Raw genomic sequence first — 17,317 nt, 5'->3', positions numbered from 1 at the left:
TAAACCCACAAATCATATTCTTTTCATTCAATGCCATTTTTGCATATTTTTTTGTAGCAGGTAGTTTTTCAGACCGTTGAGCCTTATGATTTTATCATTACTCTGAATTTGTAAACCCTTCTATTAGCTTGCCTACGATTCCACCTATACACAATATTTGGTAAAAATAATAATAAAAAAGTAACAATACCCAACTTAAAACTATCAAAGTCCAAAGTCCAGTGATTTAAGTGCAAAAAATAAAGTTTAAGAATCTATGAAAATAATTCATTATTCATCAAAATGCTACTGTTAAATTTGTAAAAAATGCCGAAGTGCTAGAGTTTCCGCTATCAAGGGATCGACGCCTTCAACATAGTGACTAGGATAAGCACAAAGAAACTCTCAATGCTTTCCAAAACTGCAACAAACCCAAGCATGCGATCTTGTTGAAATATCGTAAGGATTATAAAAAATTATCAACTATTACTATGACCGTCTATCAGTGAAAATGATAAAAAACACTATAAATTTATGCTTGTTAATGAAGAAAAAACTCACTCAAACGCTTTAAATGGTTTCAAAATTTTAAAAAATTTAAAGATTTTAAAGTGTGTTGTATAGCAAGTTCGTTCTTTCTTTTTTATACCAAAGCATATTAATAAAGGCAAGGTTAATGTCTTGTACAACATACCCTACTTACCTCCAATTCCCCTCCCCACCACACCATAGACAAGCTAAATCCACTTTAACTTCTCTCCTTCCTAGCCTCGCCTCAGCTAGTAAAATATTCCTCAATGCTCACCACATAAATTCTTGAATTCCTTTGGTAGAATATCTAACTTTTAAAATTTTTCCTACCATATTCATTAACAAGCTCATCACTATCCTAATCAATTGTCATGCTACATGATACTATAATTTTACGATATTTCATTTTTTTATTTCCGTGACACAATAGATAATTATAACAAATATTAATTTTTAAAGTATATTTTTTTTAAATATATGCATGAAGTGTGTATTAAGAATATGTATATAAAAAAAAAAACTAAAAGCAAAATTTACATTAATAGTTCAAACATAGCTCAAAGAGAGTCGCAAACTTATCCATTAACTAATTCAATAAATCAAATCAAAAAATCCATTCACCTAATTAACTCACTCTCATTCTAACTAAACTAGGAGTACTATCATATTCTACAACAAGGTCCCTTAGAAGACCACCAATCAAACCAATATTACTGAAACCCAAAACTCAATGCAACATAAAATTACTGTAAAAAGCATATTTCGATTTAAATATAAAAGTTTATTATCAGGATGGACAGGTAAAACTCTTGAGTTTTTTAAAAATACCGCATCCAACTATGTAAGTAGAATCTCCCAAAGGGAGAAGAAAACCCATTGAAGAAGCAAACTCAAACTCTTGAATGTTGAAAAATTATATCTCAGAAAATCCTTTATAAAATGCACCGAAAAAGCATTCAATTTAACTTTTTCAAAAAGAAAATATAACAAACTGGAACAAATGGTGCAAAATGAAAAATAAAAAGATCTAATGTTTTAAAAGATATATAAAAAATTTATATGAAATAATTATAAAAAATATAAATGGCCAACACATAATAAAAAAAAATTTATTAATATAAAATTCTATATTTGATAAGTATGTGTCAAAAAAAGAATATAAATTTTGAAGATAAAAGTTAAATTATAAATTTAAAATATAAATATATGAAATATTTCATACAAAATCATATGAATTTATTGTGTTTAAACTATAAATAAATTATTCTATAAATATTATCAATCCATAATTGATTCGGTATTTCATGTACGCTTACATACATTGTTTTATGTTCTTCCAAACAATTTTGAACGTAGGAGCATAAGATATTGCATCCTAATTTTGGAATCGGAAAGGCTGTTCGAGCTAAGCTAATCCCAAAATTCTGGATATACATTATACATTTTTTTTTTTTTTTTTTTTAAGAAAAAACCTCATTTTCTTCGATTTATTATGCAATTTCCTTACTTTTCCATTTTCTGTAAAAAAGCTACTTCAACTTAATGAAAAACGGTGTCGTTTAATTACACTTTCGGCATTTTCTCGCGCCTTTTCTCATTAACCCTTTCCTCAAAGTCAAAACGGACGCTTTACATAGACACTACCTGGGTCGACAACCTGTTCGAGAAAATGCCCCAATCATTTGAACCAACAGCATATCAGTAGCGGACTTTTTTGGGCCTGGATATGGAAGTGGCGCACTGCTATCTTGACGGCAATGCAGATGCGGTAGAGTTTTGTCCGCATGACTTGCACCGCCACGTTTTAGCTGCCGCAACTTACACGCTGCAAGAGGGCGATCGGCCGAGCCGATCTGGAAGCATTTCGCTCTTCGATGTTGATGCTGATGACGGCCGCTTTGATTTGTTTCATCGCGTGGAAACGGCAGGGATCTTTGATATTAAGTGGAATCCCGTTGGAGGCGCGGTAGACAGGCCAATGCTTGCACAAGCCGATGCTGATGGGTGCTTGAGAATTCATGACTTAGAGTGCTCTTCAGATGGAGAAAAAGGTGGGTAAAAAATATCAGAACTTTCAATATGTGTAAAATGTTAATTTTGGGTTTTTAGAAATAAAAAGAGAGGGAAGGATTTGATCCTGAAATTTTAGTTAGTTAATTTAAGATTTTTCATTGCCTTATCCATGTATTTTCAAGATGCAAATGAAGCCATTATCATACCTGATACAAGTGATATTGAAAAATGAGCCCCGTTTTGAGGTCTTTGGCCACCACATCCACTGTACTCGACTATCCATCATAAATCTGATTAAATGTTCTTTTCTTTTGTTGGATTGATTTTTTTTTTTTCCTTTTGTTGATAACTTGTATTAATTTTTGAGGCAGGGGGCGTTCTAAGAGAGATCAGTGGTGAGAAAATCAGCTCCTCTATGTGCCTTTGCTTGGATTGGAATCCATCAGCCACATCCATCTCGGTTGGACTTTCAAATGGTTCTGTCTCAATAGTCTCCTTCTCAGAGTCACAACTCGATGTAAGTCAAGAATGGAAAGCTCATGATTTTGAGCTATGGGCTACTTCCTTTGATATGCACCAACCACAATTGGTGTACACTGGCTCGGATGACTGCAAATTCAGTTGTTGGGATTTGCGGGATAGTCCTCCAAACATGGCATTTCAGAATTCGAAGGCTCATAAGATGGGTGTTTGCTGCATTGCAAAGTGTCCTAGTAATCCTAATACTTTAGTTACTGGTAGTTATGATGAGTATCTAAGACTTTGGGATGTAAGATCAATCTCAAAACCAGTAAACGAGACCTCAATTCATTTAGGTGGAGGAGTTTGGAGAGTCAAGCACCACCCATACATTCCAGGTCTGGTCTTGGCAGCTTGTATGCATAACGGGTTTGCAATTGTAAAGATTGAAGATGACAAAGGCGAACTAATTGAAACTTACGGAAAACATGGCTCACTTGCTTATGGGGCTGATTGGCAAAGGAGAGAATTGGCTCAAGAGGACAAGCAGAAGAGCAATGTGGTGGCTACTTGTTCCTTCTATGATCGGCTTCTGCGGGTATGGATGCCAGGAAACAATAAAGGTATGTAATTGATAAACTTGCTTCCTGAGTATATTTCAATCTTCAAACCATGTCTTGCCGCTGCTTTTTTAGTGATGTTTTATTGTAATTTGTTAGGTATGCATCATCCATGCTGTCCGACTCTTTTTTAATTTCTTTTTGGTTTACTAGTAATTTACAATAAGAATTTGTAGCTGTGACTATTTTAGAGAATTGAATATGAAAGACTAGCTAGAAGACACAAGCTTTCACCCTTAAAATAAGCCCTCCAATGTCTTCTATTTTCATAATTGTGAGGGTTTTTATTGTGCTGCTTATTAGACATGTCTGTAGTACAGTCTTATATAATTTATGAAAATGTTTTTAATTCGTATTTACTTTAGCATTGTTGGGTTTTCCCTCACCCACATTTATGATCTACTTTGTTATAGTAGCACTAAAAAAAATTGAGGTCGCCTTCTCTTCTTTATTGTCATTTGACTCATTGCTATCATGTCTAAAAGAAAGTGGGGGAGAACAAGATGGACATATCATTGGTGTTGAAGTAGTCAAAATTTTCATTGATGGAATATTTCAGTGAATCTTCTCAGCGTCACTTAGCATTTTTTATGGTTGCTTAGCTTTGTTAACATAGATCATATATTGTTTCGTCAAATTTTTCATATGTCAAACTAACAACTTTGTTTCAACCATGTTGGACAAGTTTTGTCAGTTTAATATGCAATAGTCACCCTAGGCAGTAGGCATTGCTAAATTTGGTTGAGGCTTTGACTTACTTTAGGGCATTGCTAAACAAGTAGTTGCAGTCGGGAGGTTGTATAGCTCAGCTGCTCAAAGTTGAGAGTTGAATACAAATCTAGGCATCTATTTTCCGTGGACATTTAATGACTAGCCGAGGAGATTCTGGACTAGGTTGCACCCTGCATCCTGGTGGGCCTGGTACCTGGTTCCTTTATCACGAGGGCATACTGTGCATTGTGGGTGTTGCTTCCATCTTTTCATATTAATAAGGATCGTGTATATAATTTAAAATTTTTAATTAGAAATGAGATTTTAAATAATTGATAGTATATATTTTTTGCTATGATACAATGTGTGGGGTTTTACAAGAATGTGACAATTAGCTTAACAATAGTGTTTTTTTTTTTTTAAATAAAAAAATTGGCATATGATATAACTTCTTATTTTTATTTGGAAAAAAATTGCCTTATCATATTAAATTATCAAATTTGTATTTTTTCTTTTAAATTTTAACTATTAAAATCTTATATGTTAAAAAATCATTTACTGACTTTTTAAGAATTTTACGATTTCATATATTATGAACTCCGCACGCCATATTAAATGTCTTTAAACATCCATAACATATGGGCAAAATGATCAGTTCTAGAGTAATTCAAATGACAACTGGTTACAGGCAATTCAAATCAAAGGATTTTTTCATGGCTTTTTAAACGATAGTATTGATCTTCAATTTATTTTCAAATGAACTAGAATTTTTAATTTTTTTTTTTTTTTACTCGGATCAATCGTTTAGGATAAAAAAGCACAGCTATAATTTTTGTAGCCAACAAATTTAAGGCAGCCTAGCCTGTTAATTAATCTAGTTCTGATACTTATAGTAATCCAAGCATGGATTTATTGCAATTGTGAGGCCAGCTCATTCTTTTATATGCGAGTCTCTCTCTCTCTTCTTGTTCATGTTTTCCCATCTTGGCTCTATTTCAAAAGGGTGCCTTTATTTATTTATTTTTTTTCACTTTCTCTTTTTGGCGTACAGAGCACACTCTTTTGGGGTGAAGAGATAATGTTTTTGAGGTTGAGCTTTGATCTTTGAATTCTGCATTGGCCACCAGGATCATAATTTAAACATCAATCATATACATGTTTGATGTTGCGTACATGGAAGTTTTTTTTTTTTTTTTATAATAATATCTGTAATATTATGGGTCCATGCCACCAAAGGACAAATTAAACTTCCACTAGCTACCAGAGCTTTCATTGAATCATTTATAGATTTAAATTAACTTCTCAATCAATGCAATGCACTTCTAATTATAGAGCTTCCATCCTTCTCAAACGGGTTGTTGAGAATAGCACTAATTATAGTTTCAGAAAAATGAAGATTAGGAAGAATCACAACTTAACAACTGGGATTCGATTATCATTTCATATAAATATAATCCAATAAACTTTTGAGATAAGTGGGGTTGTTGGACAGATTCTGCTAACAATAGCAAGTTTATTGAAGATGTCTCATACAAAAATGAACAGCTGTGAAACAGCACTATGGTCTCCGTCCATGGAATGGAAGCTCTACCCTGTCCCTATCCTTGTGCATGCACGTGAACCTTTGTCTATTAATTTATTTATTTATAACCACTGTAAAAATATGTCTGTACCCGACTTTTTTGAAAAAAAAAAAAAAATTTGTCCAACAGCCAATCATCTGGTGAAGCAAGAAAATATGCTGGAATTTCTGTTGCAATTGGCTTTTTGGCTGACAAGCAATAAAGAGGGCTTCGGGTGGGACTCAGTTAATTTTAAATCCTGACTTAGTTATTATTATTATTGTTATTATTATTATATAAAAAATCAACGTTTTCAGGTTCATTTTGGATTCTTAGGTAGAGGAAGGAGAGAAACCGAAAACGATTTAATTATAAATTAGGTTAATTAATTTCAATTTAAAATATTTTAAGTTGATTCTCATTGGATTCATGGAAGTTTCGGTTTAACTTGCAAATTTTTTTAGTTCGATCTAGTTAGGCTCACGTGTATAATTTGAAATTTTTTTAAATGGTTTAAATCGAAATTAGACCACCGAGCCAAATGCAATTATATAAAAAGAGAAACGGAGTCAATTCCTTAAAATTAATTTCAAGTTTTATTCAAACTGATTCCAGCCCAATTCGACTCCCGACTAGTTTTGGTTTGGATGTTTGAAAACTTCCACTGGTTTTTAATCGGCAAAACAAATATAACCTTCCGGATATGCTTATAGAATGTTATTAATTTAAATTTAACTATAAGATTTAAATATTTATTTATTTATTTATTCAAACCGCCCTTTAAGATAACAATCCGCTTCCATATTTACATTTGCCGGTAAATTCTATAAATCGAGTATATGGGAATGCATGTGTGAGTACCAACAAAATCATTGGCAATTCAGAGTGGCTCTATCAGATGCATGAGTACTGACAATAATAATTTCTCTTTTCCAAAAAAAAAAAAGAAAATTCAGGATAAAAGAGCTATTGATATTTAAACATTTTATTAGTAAATTATTAGTCCCAATACTAAAAAACGTACAAGAGATTGAGAAAAAGGAAACTAATAATGAAGCTGAGCATAATGTTTCCTTTCCTCTGGCAGTCGAGAAATTTGTCAAAAGACAATATTTGGCCTACACGCGACAGTGGTAGCTGAATGGGCATACATATTTGAGACTTTAGAAATGAAGAAATTAGTTTTGATGAGTTAAGGTCCCATTGCCAAGGATTGAAATTCTTCCTGGCTTCAAAATTTAATTTTCTGTGGGCTTATCTTTTAAGGGAAAATTACTTTGTAGTCCCTCAGGTTTAACGTAATTAACACTTCTGTCCCTCTATTTTGGCGACCCAACACTTAAGTCCCTCACTTTCTCTTCCGTCCAATTTCGCAGTCCTTCCGTTCAAAATAGCCGTTTGGGACACGTGAATTGACAAAATTAACCCTCTTCTTCTTCTTCTTCTTCTTCTTCTTCTTCTTCTTCTTCTTCTTCTTCTTCTTCTTCTTCTTCCTACCCAGCAACTTCTTCTTCTTCTTCTTCTTCTTCTTCTTCTTCTTCTTCTTCTTTCTTCTTCTTCTTCTTCTTCTTCTTCTTTCTTCTTCTTCTTCTTCTTCTTCCTCCTACCCAGCAACTTTTTCTTCTTCTTCTTCTTCCTCCTACCTAGCAACTTTTTCTTCTTCTTCTTCTTCCTCCTACCCAGCAAATCTTTCTTCTTCTTCTTCTTCTTCTTCTTCTTCTTCTTCTTCTTCTTCTTCCTACCCAGCAACTTCTTCTTCTTCTTCTTCTTCTTCTTCTTCTTCTTCTTTCTTCTTCTTCTTCTTCTTCTTCTTCTTCTTCCTCCTACCCAGCAACTTTTTCTTCTTCTTCTTCTTCCTCCTACCCAGCAAATCTTTCTTCTTCTTCTTCTTCTTCTTCTTCTTCTTCCTACCCAGCAACTTTTTCTTCTTCTTCCTACCCAGCAACTTCTTCTTCTTCTTCTTCTTCTTCTTCTTCTTCTTCTTCTTCTTCTTCTTCAACGGGAGAAAGCATGAAAGAGAAAAAAAAAAAGGAATTTCACATTAAGAGAAGGGTATTTTTAGAAAAAATTATCACCTCTCACTTTTGACTCTTTGACCAAACGGTTTAAATGAACGGAAGGACTACAAAATTGGACGGAAGAGAAAGTGAGGGACTTAAGTGTTGGGTCGCCAAAATAGAGGGACGGAAGTGTTAATTACGTTAAACCTGAGGGACTAAAAAGTAATTTTCCCATCTTTTAATTATAACATATTTAATTAAGTTGGTTCCTAATTCTTTTGGGTGGCGTTGTCACAGAGATGCAATTTTCTTTCTTTTTTTATTTTGATGGAGACATGCAATTTTCAACCTATACTTTTTGCAGATTTTTCAGTCGCTGACAAAAATTTCATGGCCAAAACAGGAGGAATGCTTCTTCGTTGTCCGTCTTCTTTCAAATACAAATCCTTATTGGAGAATCTCTCTCTCTCTCTCTCTCTCTCTCTTATCTTCACAGAGCACACTGGCTCTGTACTGTCAGTCTCATGTTCTCTATCCTTAAAACTCATCCTTCATTAATCACTAACCCCATATGCTACGCCACTCTCTTACTTCAATTATTTCACCTGATCCTTCTGTCCTTCTCTACCACATTTTCCCCACACCCATTTACATGCAATGCCCTTCTTGTTCTCCTATCACTACCCATCAAATTTCTCCCATTTTCTTGTAGATTTTAGGCTCTTCATGGTTTAGACTTCCATAATAGAAATGGGTTTGTTAAAACTTTCATGGTTGGTTTTCCTTTGTTGGGTTTTTTCCCTTTTGTGTTTTAGAGCTCTTTGTGGTGATTCAGAGGTATCGGTGAAGTTCTTGAAGGCTCCCCATGCATTCTCACATTTGAACACAGCCACATTTGCGTTTAAAGTTTTGGTGGGTGGGAATGAGAATTCTTGCACAAACTGTAGCATAAGTTGCAAGGTTAGATTAAAACTCTGTATTTGTATTAGTTAATTTTGGTTGGCCCTCTCTCTCCTTCTCTCTCTCTCTCTCTCTCTCACCTGCTTGAATACTCTGTCCTTTATTCTGCTTGTAATGAAGGAAAGTGTTTGGTTTTTTGCGCGACTGTAATATCTTTCCACGAATCTGCTGAGGATACTGTTATTTTGTTGGGTCTTCACAAACCCCAAGTAACTACCTTTCACTTGGATGCACTCCTCATAAAATGAAACTAAGACCTCCGTATCTGCTCTCTGAACAGAGAAGTTGAAATTTTCACTTCTCTAATTTCACCCCACGATTCAGCTTTTTGTAGTAAATTTCACATTTGCTCAGTAACCTGTTGTTAAACGTACAAGTTGCAGTATTACTAAGCTACTAGAGGCATATTCTTTTAGTTTATTGTTTGTACCAAGTAATATCATGGAGGAGGGATTAATTTGTTTTCCTTATTGGGAAGTGACTCGGTTATTCAGTTTGAATATGTGATGCATGCAGCTGGATGATGACACAGCTTCTGATTGCGGGACCATGAAGGTTTTATACGATGGGTTGCAGGATGGAAATCATACATTTGAGGTCTGCATCGATGGGTCTCAAGGAGTTGGCTGCACTACATATAACTGGACTGTTGGTTAAGAAACTTTCCCTAGTCTTTGTTAAGCAATATTGCTAAAAACGTTATATTTCACATTCTAATTCAATGGATTTCTTTAGCTGTAATTTTTTTTCTCCCAAAGCACATCTCTTTTCTTTACGTTCCTAGAAAATTTGAATTTATTATTTCAGATGAAATCAAGAGAATTGTTCCTTAAAAATTAGATCTTGGATCTTTAGGAAATTATGTTGACTAGAAGTCAGGCTAATGGCGGTTTATTTTTTTCTTTTCTGGGCAGATACTATTCCGCCAACAGCTTATATAACTGCATCAACTTCGTTTACAAATGCTCTAAATGTTTCTGTAAATATTTCTTTCTCTGAACCCTGCTCCGGTGGAGGGACTTTTGGATGTTCATCTGTAAATACATGCAATGTGAGTAGGTGCCAGAATAATATCAAAGTTCTATCTGTTGCCTTCATTATTGTGGATATATGACCGAAGATTCTTCTTGTACTTCTAGAGGATGATTTTAGTTCATTTTGAAGTGTCAAATACAAACTTCAGTTCACCTTGGTTTGACTAATTAGGGGTTCAAAATCTGAAATCATTATCTGCAAGGCCAAGGAACTAATAATATGAGTTTCTCCAAGGAAGTTCCCTATAGAAAGAAATAATTACCATAGAGTGTGCACAAATATGATACGGTTGTACTGCTACTGAATTTTCTTGTGTTTTTTTTCCCTGAAAAGTGTTTATTTTGTTGATCAATAGGCTATCACTAATATGAATAAACAATATAGCAACTGAGTCACTGTCTCTGCATAGATTCTTTGTCAATTTGTATGTATTGGTAGTAATTAGTAGTTTCTCATAGTCTGCTGCTTATTCTCCTTACAGCTGCTGGTCTATGGTCCTGGCCAAGTAATACCTTCTTCACTGACTATTCTGCAACCAAACCTCAAATATTCTCTTCTGGTGGGTTTGTCACCTGCTGATCTTTATGGACGGGTGATACTGGTAATGGATAAGAATTTTTGTACAGATAACGCGGGAAACACATTTACAAGGGTAGCAAATTCTAGTTTCTCTGTTCATTTTGGTGAGTTTTGTTGCTCATTCCTCTTGTTGTCAACTTAAAATAATTTCTACATTGCTTTCCAAAATATGATGCCAACAATAGTTTTGACAGATACAGAAATTCTCGACATTTATCTTCTGTTTTTCTTTCAATATAAACTTTAATTTAGTTTCTTAAGGAGGGTCCCTGCAAAATAATACTATTTGGGTTTTGTGCCATTTTGCATACTTTTTATATAGCGGCTGAAGAAGCTTCTTTATGCTTTTGTGGGTGTCTCATTCAGATTGAACTTCCTATTGACTTTGCTCTAACAGCTTTTCTGCCATTCTTCTTTTGTCCAATGTTTTCTAGTTTCGCTCTGTATATTTGGTGGTTTATTCTACAGATAGAAGAAGTGTCTTTGTTGACCTGAGAATTCATGTTCCTGAAAAGCGACTTCAGCTTGGCCATCAAACTAGAACAGTGCTGGCAACAAATGATTATGACAAGTTGAAGGTATATTTGTATTTTTCTGAACCTGTTCGCAATTCATCTACTGAAATTCTAGGTTCTCTGAACGTGAGTGAGGGTTCACTTCTTCCTGTAAGTGGAGAAAACCTTGGGAACCGCAGATTTGGCTTTCAGGTCAGTAGGTGTTCAGCTATTATTTTTCTTGATGCTCATTTAGCTATAAACTGCTTTTTCTTTTCTTGTACTTTTCAGCTTTCACTTCTTCCAATCTTTCTCCATTCAGGTGGTTAATACATCTAGCATTGCGGTCATCACGGTAGATATTCGTTCAAACTTTATAATAAGCAGATCCTGGACTCCTGTTTCTTCAATTGCACCAGTTACCTTTCTTTATGGTATGGTCAACCAAACTTAGAAGACAGAAAAAGCAGGATAAGAAAATTTGTTTTAGTAGATCCAATATTTTCATATTCTTTTTTGAGATGGAGATAAGTTTTTGTACTCTTCAATCAATTGAACATGACATATTCATCGAGATTTAGGGATATGGTTACATCTTCTGAGATGGATGTTAATGCTACTTTTAGATTCTCAAAGGCCTGCTGTGAGACTAAGTACATTCTCTAACTCAAGGACAAAGGATGACAGCATCCCAGTATCAATAAAATTCATGAAGCCTGTATTTGGTTTCAACTCTTCTTTTCTATCAATCTCAGGAGGCCATTTGCAGAGGCAAGTAATCTCATGTTATTTTTACCAACATCTCTGTATGCTTACCTACATTAACACTTAACATGCATACCCCACAAACACACTCAGGTGCACTTGCCAAAATTAGATATTTCACTTCTGTGCTCCATATTTAGGTAAGTCTAGGCAAATAATATGCTATCATGTTTTAGAAAAGGGTTAATTTCATCATATGTTGATTTATTGCTCTTAATGGAATCCAGCTTTCATGAAATAAGTAGGACCAAGTACGTTGCACAGATACAAGCCGATAATGATATTGTATCTGTCATTGTTCCTCAAAATGCAACTGCAGACGTCGCTGGAAACAAAAATCTGGCATCAAACGTTCTACAAGTGAGACACTGTAAGGACCTTGGTTCACTTTTAGCCTCTACTGAGTTTTGTGTATTCTTAGAAGTAAAGTTCTTGTTTTCCCCAGATATTTTTTTGATGATTTGCTGAAGTATATTATTAAATGCATACTCAGATTGTATACCGACTATATCTTCTGTAATCTCTGCTTTTGCAACTGCTATTTTCCTGGCAACATCTTCTGCTGCTGGACTGCTCACTGTGTCGACAGCAAGCCTTCAGTCTGTTGGAGCATTTTCAAGTTCGTCTTCCCTGCTGGCATCTGATCCTACAAGGAATCTTTTTGTATGAAACTTGACTCATAAAAATTCTCTAATTAAGTAACACTTTGATACTTTTTTGATATTTTATAGTTCTAATGGCTAAACTTTCGGTTGGGAATGGTTGTTGTGAGTTTCAGAAATTTCTTTTCTCCACCTTTGATATCCTCACATCTCAGACAGAATACTGGAAGCACATCAGTTCATACTCCAAATCTTCTTCAGATATCACCCATAATTCTGTATAATTTTGCATTTGCAATCTCCTTGCTTCAGTTTTCTGGTGAATACAATATTTGTTAAAATTCTGCAACTTGATAGCTGATGGCAGCATAACCTTTTCATTCCTTCTTGGCTGTGTGAGTGAGATGACTGAAACTAATGTAGAAGCAAAACATACTCTTCATCATTGCATCTAAAAAGAAATTTTCTCCCAGAAAATGTACCATCAAACACACATTACCCTAAAATTATTGAATTTAATCTCCACTATGTTGTGGTTGATGGTTCCACATTTGCTGATTTCACAGACCCAGTCCCAAAATCATTATATGTTTACTAACTGCGTATGATACAATGATGTTAAGCAAAATTATAATCTTTTCCTTTTTTTTAAAAAAAAATCCTATCTTCTCATAATATGATAATTGAAGTTGACCAGCTTCTGATCATCATTACAAAACTAAAAGCATCTTATATATGTCTTTTGCACAGAGAATTGCATGCTACATTCAGGTTTTTGCACTTTCTAGATGGTTAGCAGTTACATTGCCAATTGAATATTATGAATTTGCAAGAGGTCTACAGTGGAGTATTCCCTACTTCAGTCTCCCATGGGAATCTGGGGGTATTCATCCAATCATGTGGGGCACAAATTCCTCTGCTGCTCAGCGTTCCTACATTTCTGATATTCATGATTCAGAAATTTCGCAGAGTGTGCAACTGGACGCAGAAAATGTGAATATTGCTGCCCCAGTATATGGTTTGCCACTCACTCCAATGGAGTACAGATCATTTTTTGAGGTTAGCATGCCCTCTCTTATGACTTGTTCTCAACTTCAAATAGCTGTAGTAATCATTTATATGATAGAATCCATCATTTTTTGCAGAGCCAGGATATTAATCCAGAAGCAGAATACATTTTTGATCCACAGTATTCAAATGGGTCAGTGAGTCTATTTTCTTTCTATTTCCTAAATTAAACTCTTCCCTATCATAAAATCATGATAAAAATTCAACCCGCAATCAAAGAAAATTTAGAAACTTCTGAATTGTAGTAAATGTGAAAGCCCAAACGTTTAACCAAAACTAAAATTTTGGAAGGAATGCCACAGTTGAGGCTGCTAGAAACATTTGCTACCATCTCATGTTATTGCAGACTGGTGCTTAATGCTTCGTCTTGTTATATGGATGCTTAACAGTTTGTTTCATCTTCTCATTTAGTATGATTAATTCTTTGCTTGAGCTCTTGCATGAAGATTATTTAATGCATTAGTCTGATATCTTGTGCTTTTAACTGCTGTTGTAGGTGGAGAATTTTTTATAGAAGTATGTTCTGGTTAGCTGTAGTTGGTGGCAGTTTGATACTGCTACATGCTCTGCTCTTTTTTATTCTAAAATTCAGGAAGAAAAACTATGAAAAGCATAGGGGTTATGGAGCGTTAACATTCCCAAGATTTGAGATATTTCTCATGATTCTTGCATTGCCTTGTATCTGTGAGGCCTCTGCTTCTATTATTAGAGGTACCTTGCTATTCACCTTTAACTCAAATATATCTCCTACTCTGCATAGGAAGCATGTCTGAGCAGGAAAAGTAAGCTTTAAATATTATAACAGAACGTCTATAATTAATTTTGTCATCGTATTATTCTGAAACTACTGCTAAATTTTTGTATGGGAAAGAAAACCATAAAACCCAGTGTTACTTCTTGCAACCTTTTCCCTGATTCTTGAGAATTAACTGTTACGTATTGCTTAATATGCATGGTTGCCTACTACTATTATTAGCAAGATTGTGATGAGGTCATACATTTGATTGCTTCTTAGAAACTGTGAAGCTGGAGCACCTTACCAGGAATATATTAGCTTTTTTGCTTGATCACTAGTCTGTAATATTTGTAGTTTGAAACATGGCAAATAGAGTTTAACCACTAAGCATTGGACATTCAGTACATTTTTGAAATGGTTCTCATTCATCATGCCTATAATGTGCAACAGTTGCAAGACTTAAATGCACTATGCTTGGCGTACTCTTTCTGATGTTTTTCATTGTTTAGGAGATCTTGAAATTACGTAATTTATTTGCACTGTTTTGCTGATGTTGGTTTTGTGGTCCAAGGAGGAACAGCATCAGGGCGGATTGTTGGTGTTCTGCTGTTGGGTGTTGTGGGTTTTTCAGTTTTGTGCTTGTTCTTGTTCCTCTCTATCGGAATTACTCTTGGAAAGCTACTACAGTACAAGGAAGTCCATCAAGAAGGCCAAAATTTTCACTGGTATCAAGAAATCATCCGAGTATCTTTAGGTCCTGGTAAAAGAGGGCAATGGACCTGGAAAAACCAAACTAACTCTGTTTATCTAATAAAGTTTGGTGCTTTATTTGAGGATCTAAGAGGGCCCCCTAAATACATGCTGTCACAGATTTCAATGGGTAATTCCAGCAAGCAAAGGGATCAAATCATTGCATCTGATGATGAAACAGAAGATGCAGAAGCTCCTTTTATTCAGAAACTGTTTGGAGTGCTTAGAATATATTACACACTGCTAGAGACGGTCAAGCGAGTTTCTTTGGGAATTTCGGTTGGTGCCTACTTAGACAACTGGTCCTCTAAAACTCCAGCAGTTATCCTATTGTGCATCACTTCCTTTCAGCTCTTTTTCCTTGTCCTGAAGAAGCCTTTTATTAAGAAAAAGGTCCAATTGGTTGAGATCATCAGTGTTTCCTGTCAAGTGGTTCTATTCGCTACATGTTTCGCACTTTTGGAGAAGGACTTAACAGACAGGGATGAAACTAAAGTTGGAATCTTCATGATTGTGGTCTTCTCAAAAGGATTCTTGGCACAAATAATAAATGAATGGTATGCATTGTACATACAGACAAAGCAACTGGACCCTGCTAAGAAGTCCTTTTCAATAGGTCTTAAAACTGCATCAATTGGATTTCTCTTGTTTTTCATCCCAGAGAAAATGAGTAGAAACCTGGAAAGCAGACTACCAGGGAATCCACAGGAAGCTGGAGAAACTGGAGGGGAGACAGGCTCATTTTCTGAGAGAATCAAAAGAGCAACAGATAAAACATGGCCAAAACAGCTAAGAGACCTGGCAAGGGCTAGCTTTACTGCTGAAAGAAGTGGAACTCCAAAGGACCCTTCAACCAGCCATACTAAATGGAGTGGGTTTTGGACAAACAAAAGCAGTGGTGGCTCATCCAGTAACTCACCTGCAGATTTCAAGTTAAAACCAAATCGGTTATACAAAGATTTAGAAGCCATTTTTGCATCAAAATGAAACATTGATTTCACATATTATTCTACCGATATTGTATATGAATCTACTTCTTGAGAATTTAAATCAACTTAGCTTTCATACTTGCTGTTGAGAGCACTGTTATTCTATCTTTCCAACTTTCTTATTTTATTTTTATATTGTATGTTAACATGTGTATGATGATAAACATCAGTATATGATATCCATATTTATAATACATATTTAGATTAAGGTATAGCAGTAATTTATTATATTTTTATTATTTCATTAAATACAAAAATTACATATTTGAAAATAAATATATAAAATTAAATATAAATATTTTATTAAATAAAAAAAATTGGCTAACCAAAATTTGTCGCATACGGTTTTGGGCTCAAAGATCCAACCCATTTAGTAAAACGAACTTGTTTTGACTTTGATAAGATTATTCGCTCTGGAGACTGTTGATGGTCTCGAAACCCTTGGGGTTAGTGAATCTGGGCGCCCGCACCAAATCTATGTCCGACAATCGATCACGGGACACTTGTTCTCCTTGCTCGGCCCGTGACTCTCTCTCTCTCTCTCTCCAACAATAACAATTGATAAGAAATGGGTTCGTTCTTGAGTTCCGCCAATACCAAAGAAGAAATTGAGATGGCACTTACTAAAGCCAAGGAGATCTCGACCTCTGCTCCTGTCGTCGTTTTCAGGTTTCTCCAATTCCTATCGTTCTTTATTTTTAATGGGTATTTGATTATCACCCTAATTATTGTCGTGTTCGTGTTCTTGTTTCCAGCAAAACCTACTGTGGTTATTGCGAGAGGGTGAAGCAGCTGTTCACACAATTAAAAGCAAGTTTCGAGGTCATTGAACTGGATAAGGAAAGTAAGCGTGTAAACACTCTTTCCCTAATAGAAATATTTTGCAAATTTTTTTACGAAAATTGATCTGTTGAAGGTGATGGAACTGCAATTCAATCAGCTTTGGCACAGTGGACTGGGCAAAGGACTGTACCTAACGTGTTTATTGGTGGTAAACACATAGGTGGTTGTGATTGTAAGGCCATATTCCATTTTCTCTTTTAGTCTTCTTCATCTTGTTCTGTTTTCTCTTCAATTTTCTTGGTTTTGCATTTGCCTGCCTAATGATTCCAATTGTATTCCCCCATTATCTTGTTTTGTTGGTTGCTGCAGCTACCATGGAGAAGTACCAAAAAGGTGAGCTCTTGTCTCTTCTCAAGGAAGCCAGTGCCATTGCCAACAACTCCGCTAATTTGTGAATGATGTCAAAACCAGATATTCATGTGTAATAATAATAAGAACAAATCATGCGACTTGTCGCGGACGAATCTAAATGATGTCTTTCACACTGCTAAACCTTTGGATAGTGAATGTTGGTATGCTTTTTTTCACGTGTTTTTCCATCTTTTTCCTACTTGTGAAAATTGCAATTTTCCTGGCATAAAAATGCAGCCCCTGCAACATTGCATTCATATTTGGAGTTCG

At 35.0% G+C, this 17,317-nt stretch overlaps 3 protein-coding genes across 14 annotated transcripts; all 3 read left to right on the top strand.

Moving 5' to 3' along the window:
* Nucleotides 1-2,026: 2,026 nt before the first annotated feature.
* On the top strand, nt 2,027-5,646 carry LOC110616717 (diphthine methyltransferase homolog). Of its 6 annotated transcripts, XR_006351012.1 has the most exons (4): nt 2,027-2,561; nt 2,895-3,605; nt 4,019-4,216; nt 4,334-4,668. XR_006351012.1 is itself a non-coding variant. In XM_021759192.2 (3 exons), exons 1-3 carry the CDS (start codon nt 2,237-2,239, stop codon nt 5,382-5,384), a joined length of 1,056 nt encoding a protein of 351 aa, XP_021614884.1. In that variant the 5' UTR covers nt 2,032-2,236; the 3' UTR covers nt 5,385-5,646. The 6 variants fall into 6 exon arrangements, 5 of the variants coding, with proteins under 5 accessions (XP_021614884.1, XP_021614882.1, XP_043813434.1 ...); XM_021759192.2 differs by lacking the exons at nt 4,019-4,216; nt 4,334-4,668 and adding an exon at nt 5,365-5,646 and having other exon boundaries at nt 2,032-2,561; XM_021759190.2 differs by lacking the exon at nt 4,019-4,216 and having other exon boundaries at nt 2,032-2,561; nt 4,385-4,668.
* A 2,693-nt stretch (nt 5,647-8,339) lies between these two features.
* LOC110617477 lies at nt 8,340-16,061 on the top strand. 6 transcript variants are annotated; one of them, XM_021760273.2, is made up of 14 exons: nt 8,340-8,835; nt 9,352-9,487; nt 9,750-9,886; nt 10,352-10,553; nt 10,918-11,156; nt 11,266-11,377; nt 11,570-11,714; nt 11,936-12,078; nt 12,202-12,371; nt 13,061-13,369; nt 13,456-13,511; nt 13,875-14,089; nt 14,686-15,873; nt 15,917-16,061. In XM_021760273.2, the coding sequence occupies exons 1-13, from the start codon at nt 8,626-8,628 to the stop codon at nt 15,849-15,851; spliced, it is 3,240 nt and encodes a 1,079-aa protein (XP_021615965.1). In that variant the 5' UTR covers nt 8,340-8,625; the 3' UTR covers nt 15,852-15,873; nt 15,917-16,061. The 6 variants fall into 6 exon arrangements, with proteins under 6 accessions (XP_021615965.1, XP_021615967.1, XP_021615966.1 ...); XM_021760275.2 differs by lacking the exon at nt 15,917-16,061 and having other exon boundaries at nt 12,298-12,371; nt 14,686-15,910; XM_021760274.2 differs by lacking the exon at nt 15,917-16,061 and having other exon boundaries at nt 14,695-15,910.
* Nucleotides 8,342-17,235, top strand: LOC110617481 (glutaredoxin). 2 transcript variants are annotated; one of them, XM_043957685.1, is made up of 5 exons: nt 8,342-8,360; nt 16,381-16,522; nt 16,609-16,697; nt 16,770-16,868; nt 17,006-17,235. In XM_043957685.1, exons 2-5 carry the CDS (start codon nt 16,422-16,424, stop codon nt 17,089-17,091), a joined length of 375 nt encoding a protein of 124 aa, XP_043813620.1. In that variant the 5' UTR covers nt 8,342-8,360; nt 16,381-16,421; the 3' UTR covers nt 17,092-17,235. The 2 variants fall into 2 exon arrangements, with proteins under 2 accessions (XP_043813620.1, XP_021615975.1); XM_021760283.2 differs by lacking the exon at nt 8,342-8,360 and having other exon boundaries at nt 16,310-16,522.
* Nucleotides 17,236-17,317: the final 82 nt, after the last annotated feature.

This window comes from Manihot esculenta, chromosome 6 (genome assembly GCF_001659605.2).
Source record: "Manihot esculenta cultivar AM560-2 chromosome 6, M.esculenta_v8, whole genome shotgun sequence".
NCBI classification, from domain to species: Eukaryota; Viridiplantae; Streptophyta; class Magnoliopsida; order Malpighiales; family Euphorbiaceae; genus Manihot; species Manihot esculenta.
The sequence above is the reverse complement of the archived record's forward strand: the minus strand, read 5'-3'. Positions and strand labels throughout refer to the sequence as shown.

Excerpts from the sequence above, each read along its gene's own strand:
- LOC110616717 (XM_021759190.2), top strand. The coding sequence starts at position 2,237 with ATGGAAGTGGCGCACTGCTATCTTGACGGCAATGCAGATGCGGTAGAG. Across the intron at positions 2,562-2,894 it reads CTCTTCAGATGGAGAAAAAG|GGGGCGTTCTAAGAGAGATC; the intron begins GTGGGTAAAAAA and ends TTTTTGAGGCAG. Across the intron at positions 3,606-4,384 it reads GATGCCAGGAAACAATAAAG|TTGCAGTCGGGAGGTTGTAT; the intron begins GTATGTAATTGA and ends CTAAACAAGTAG.
- LOC110617477 (XM_021760273.2), top strand. The coding sequence starts at position 8,626 with ATGGGTTTGTTAAAACTTTCATGGTTGGTTTTCCTTTGTTGGGTTTTT. Across the intron at positions 9,488-9,749 it reads TACATATAACTGGACTGTTG|ATACTATTCCGCCAACAGCT; the intron begins GTTAAGAAACTT and ends TTTTCTGGGCAG. Across the intron at positions 10,554-10,917 it reads TAGTTTCTCTGTTCATTTTG|ATAGAAGAAGTGTCTTTGTT; the intron begins GTGAGTTTTGTT and ends TTTATTCTACAG.
- LOC110617481 (XM_043957685.1), top strand. The coding sequence starts at position 16,422 with ATGGGTTCGTTCTTGAGTTCCGCCAATACCAAAGAAGAAATTGAGATG. Across the intron at positions 16,698-16,769 it reads CATTGAACTGGATAAGGAAA|GTGATGGAACTGCAATTCAA; the intron begins GTAAGCGTGTAA and ends GATCTGTTGAAG. Across the intron at positions 16,869-17,005 it reads ACACATAGGTGGTTGTGATT|CTACCATGGAGAAGTACCAA; the intron begins GTAAGGCCATAT and ends TGGTTGCTGCAG.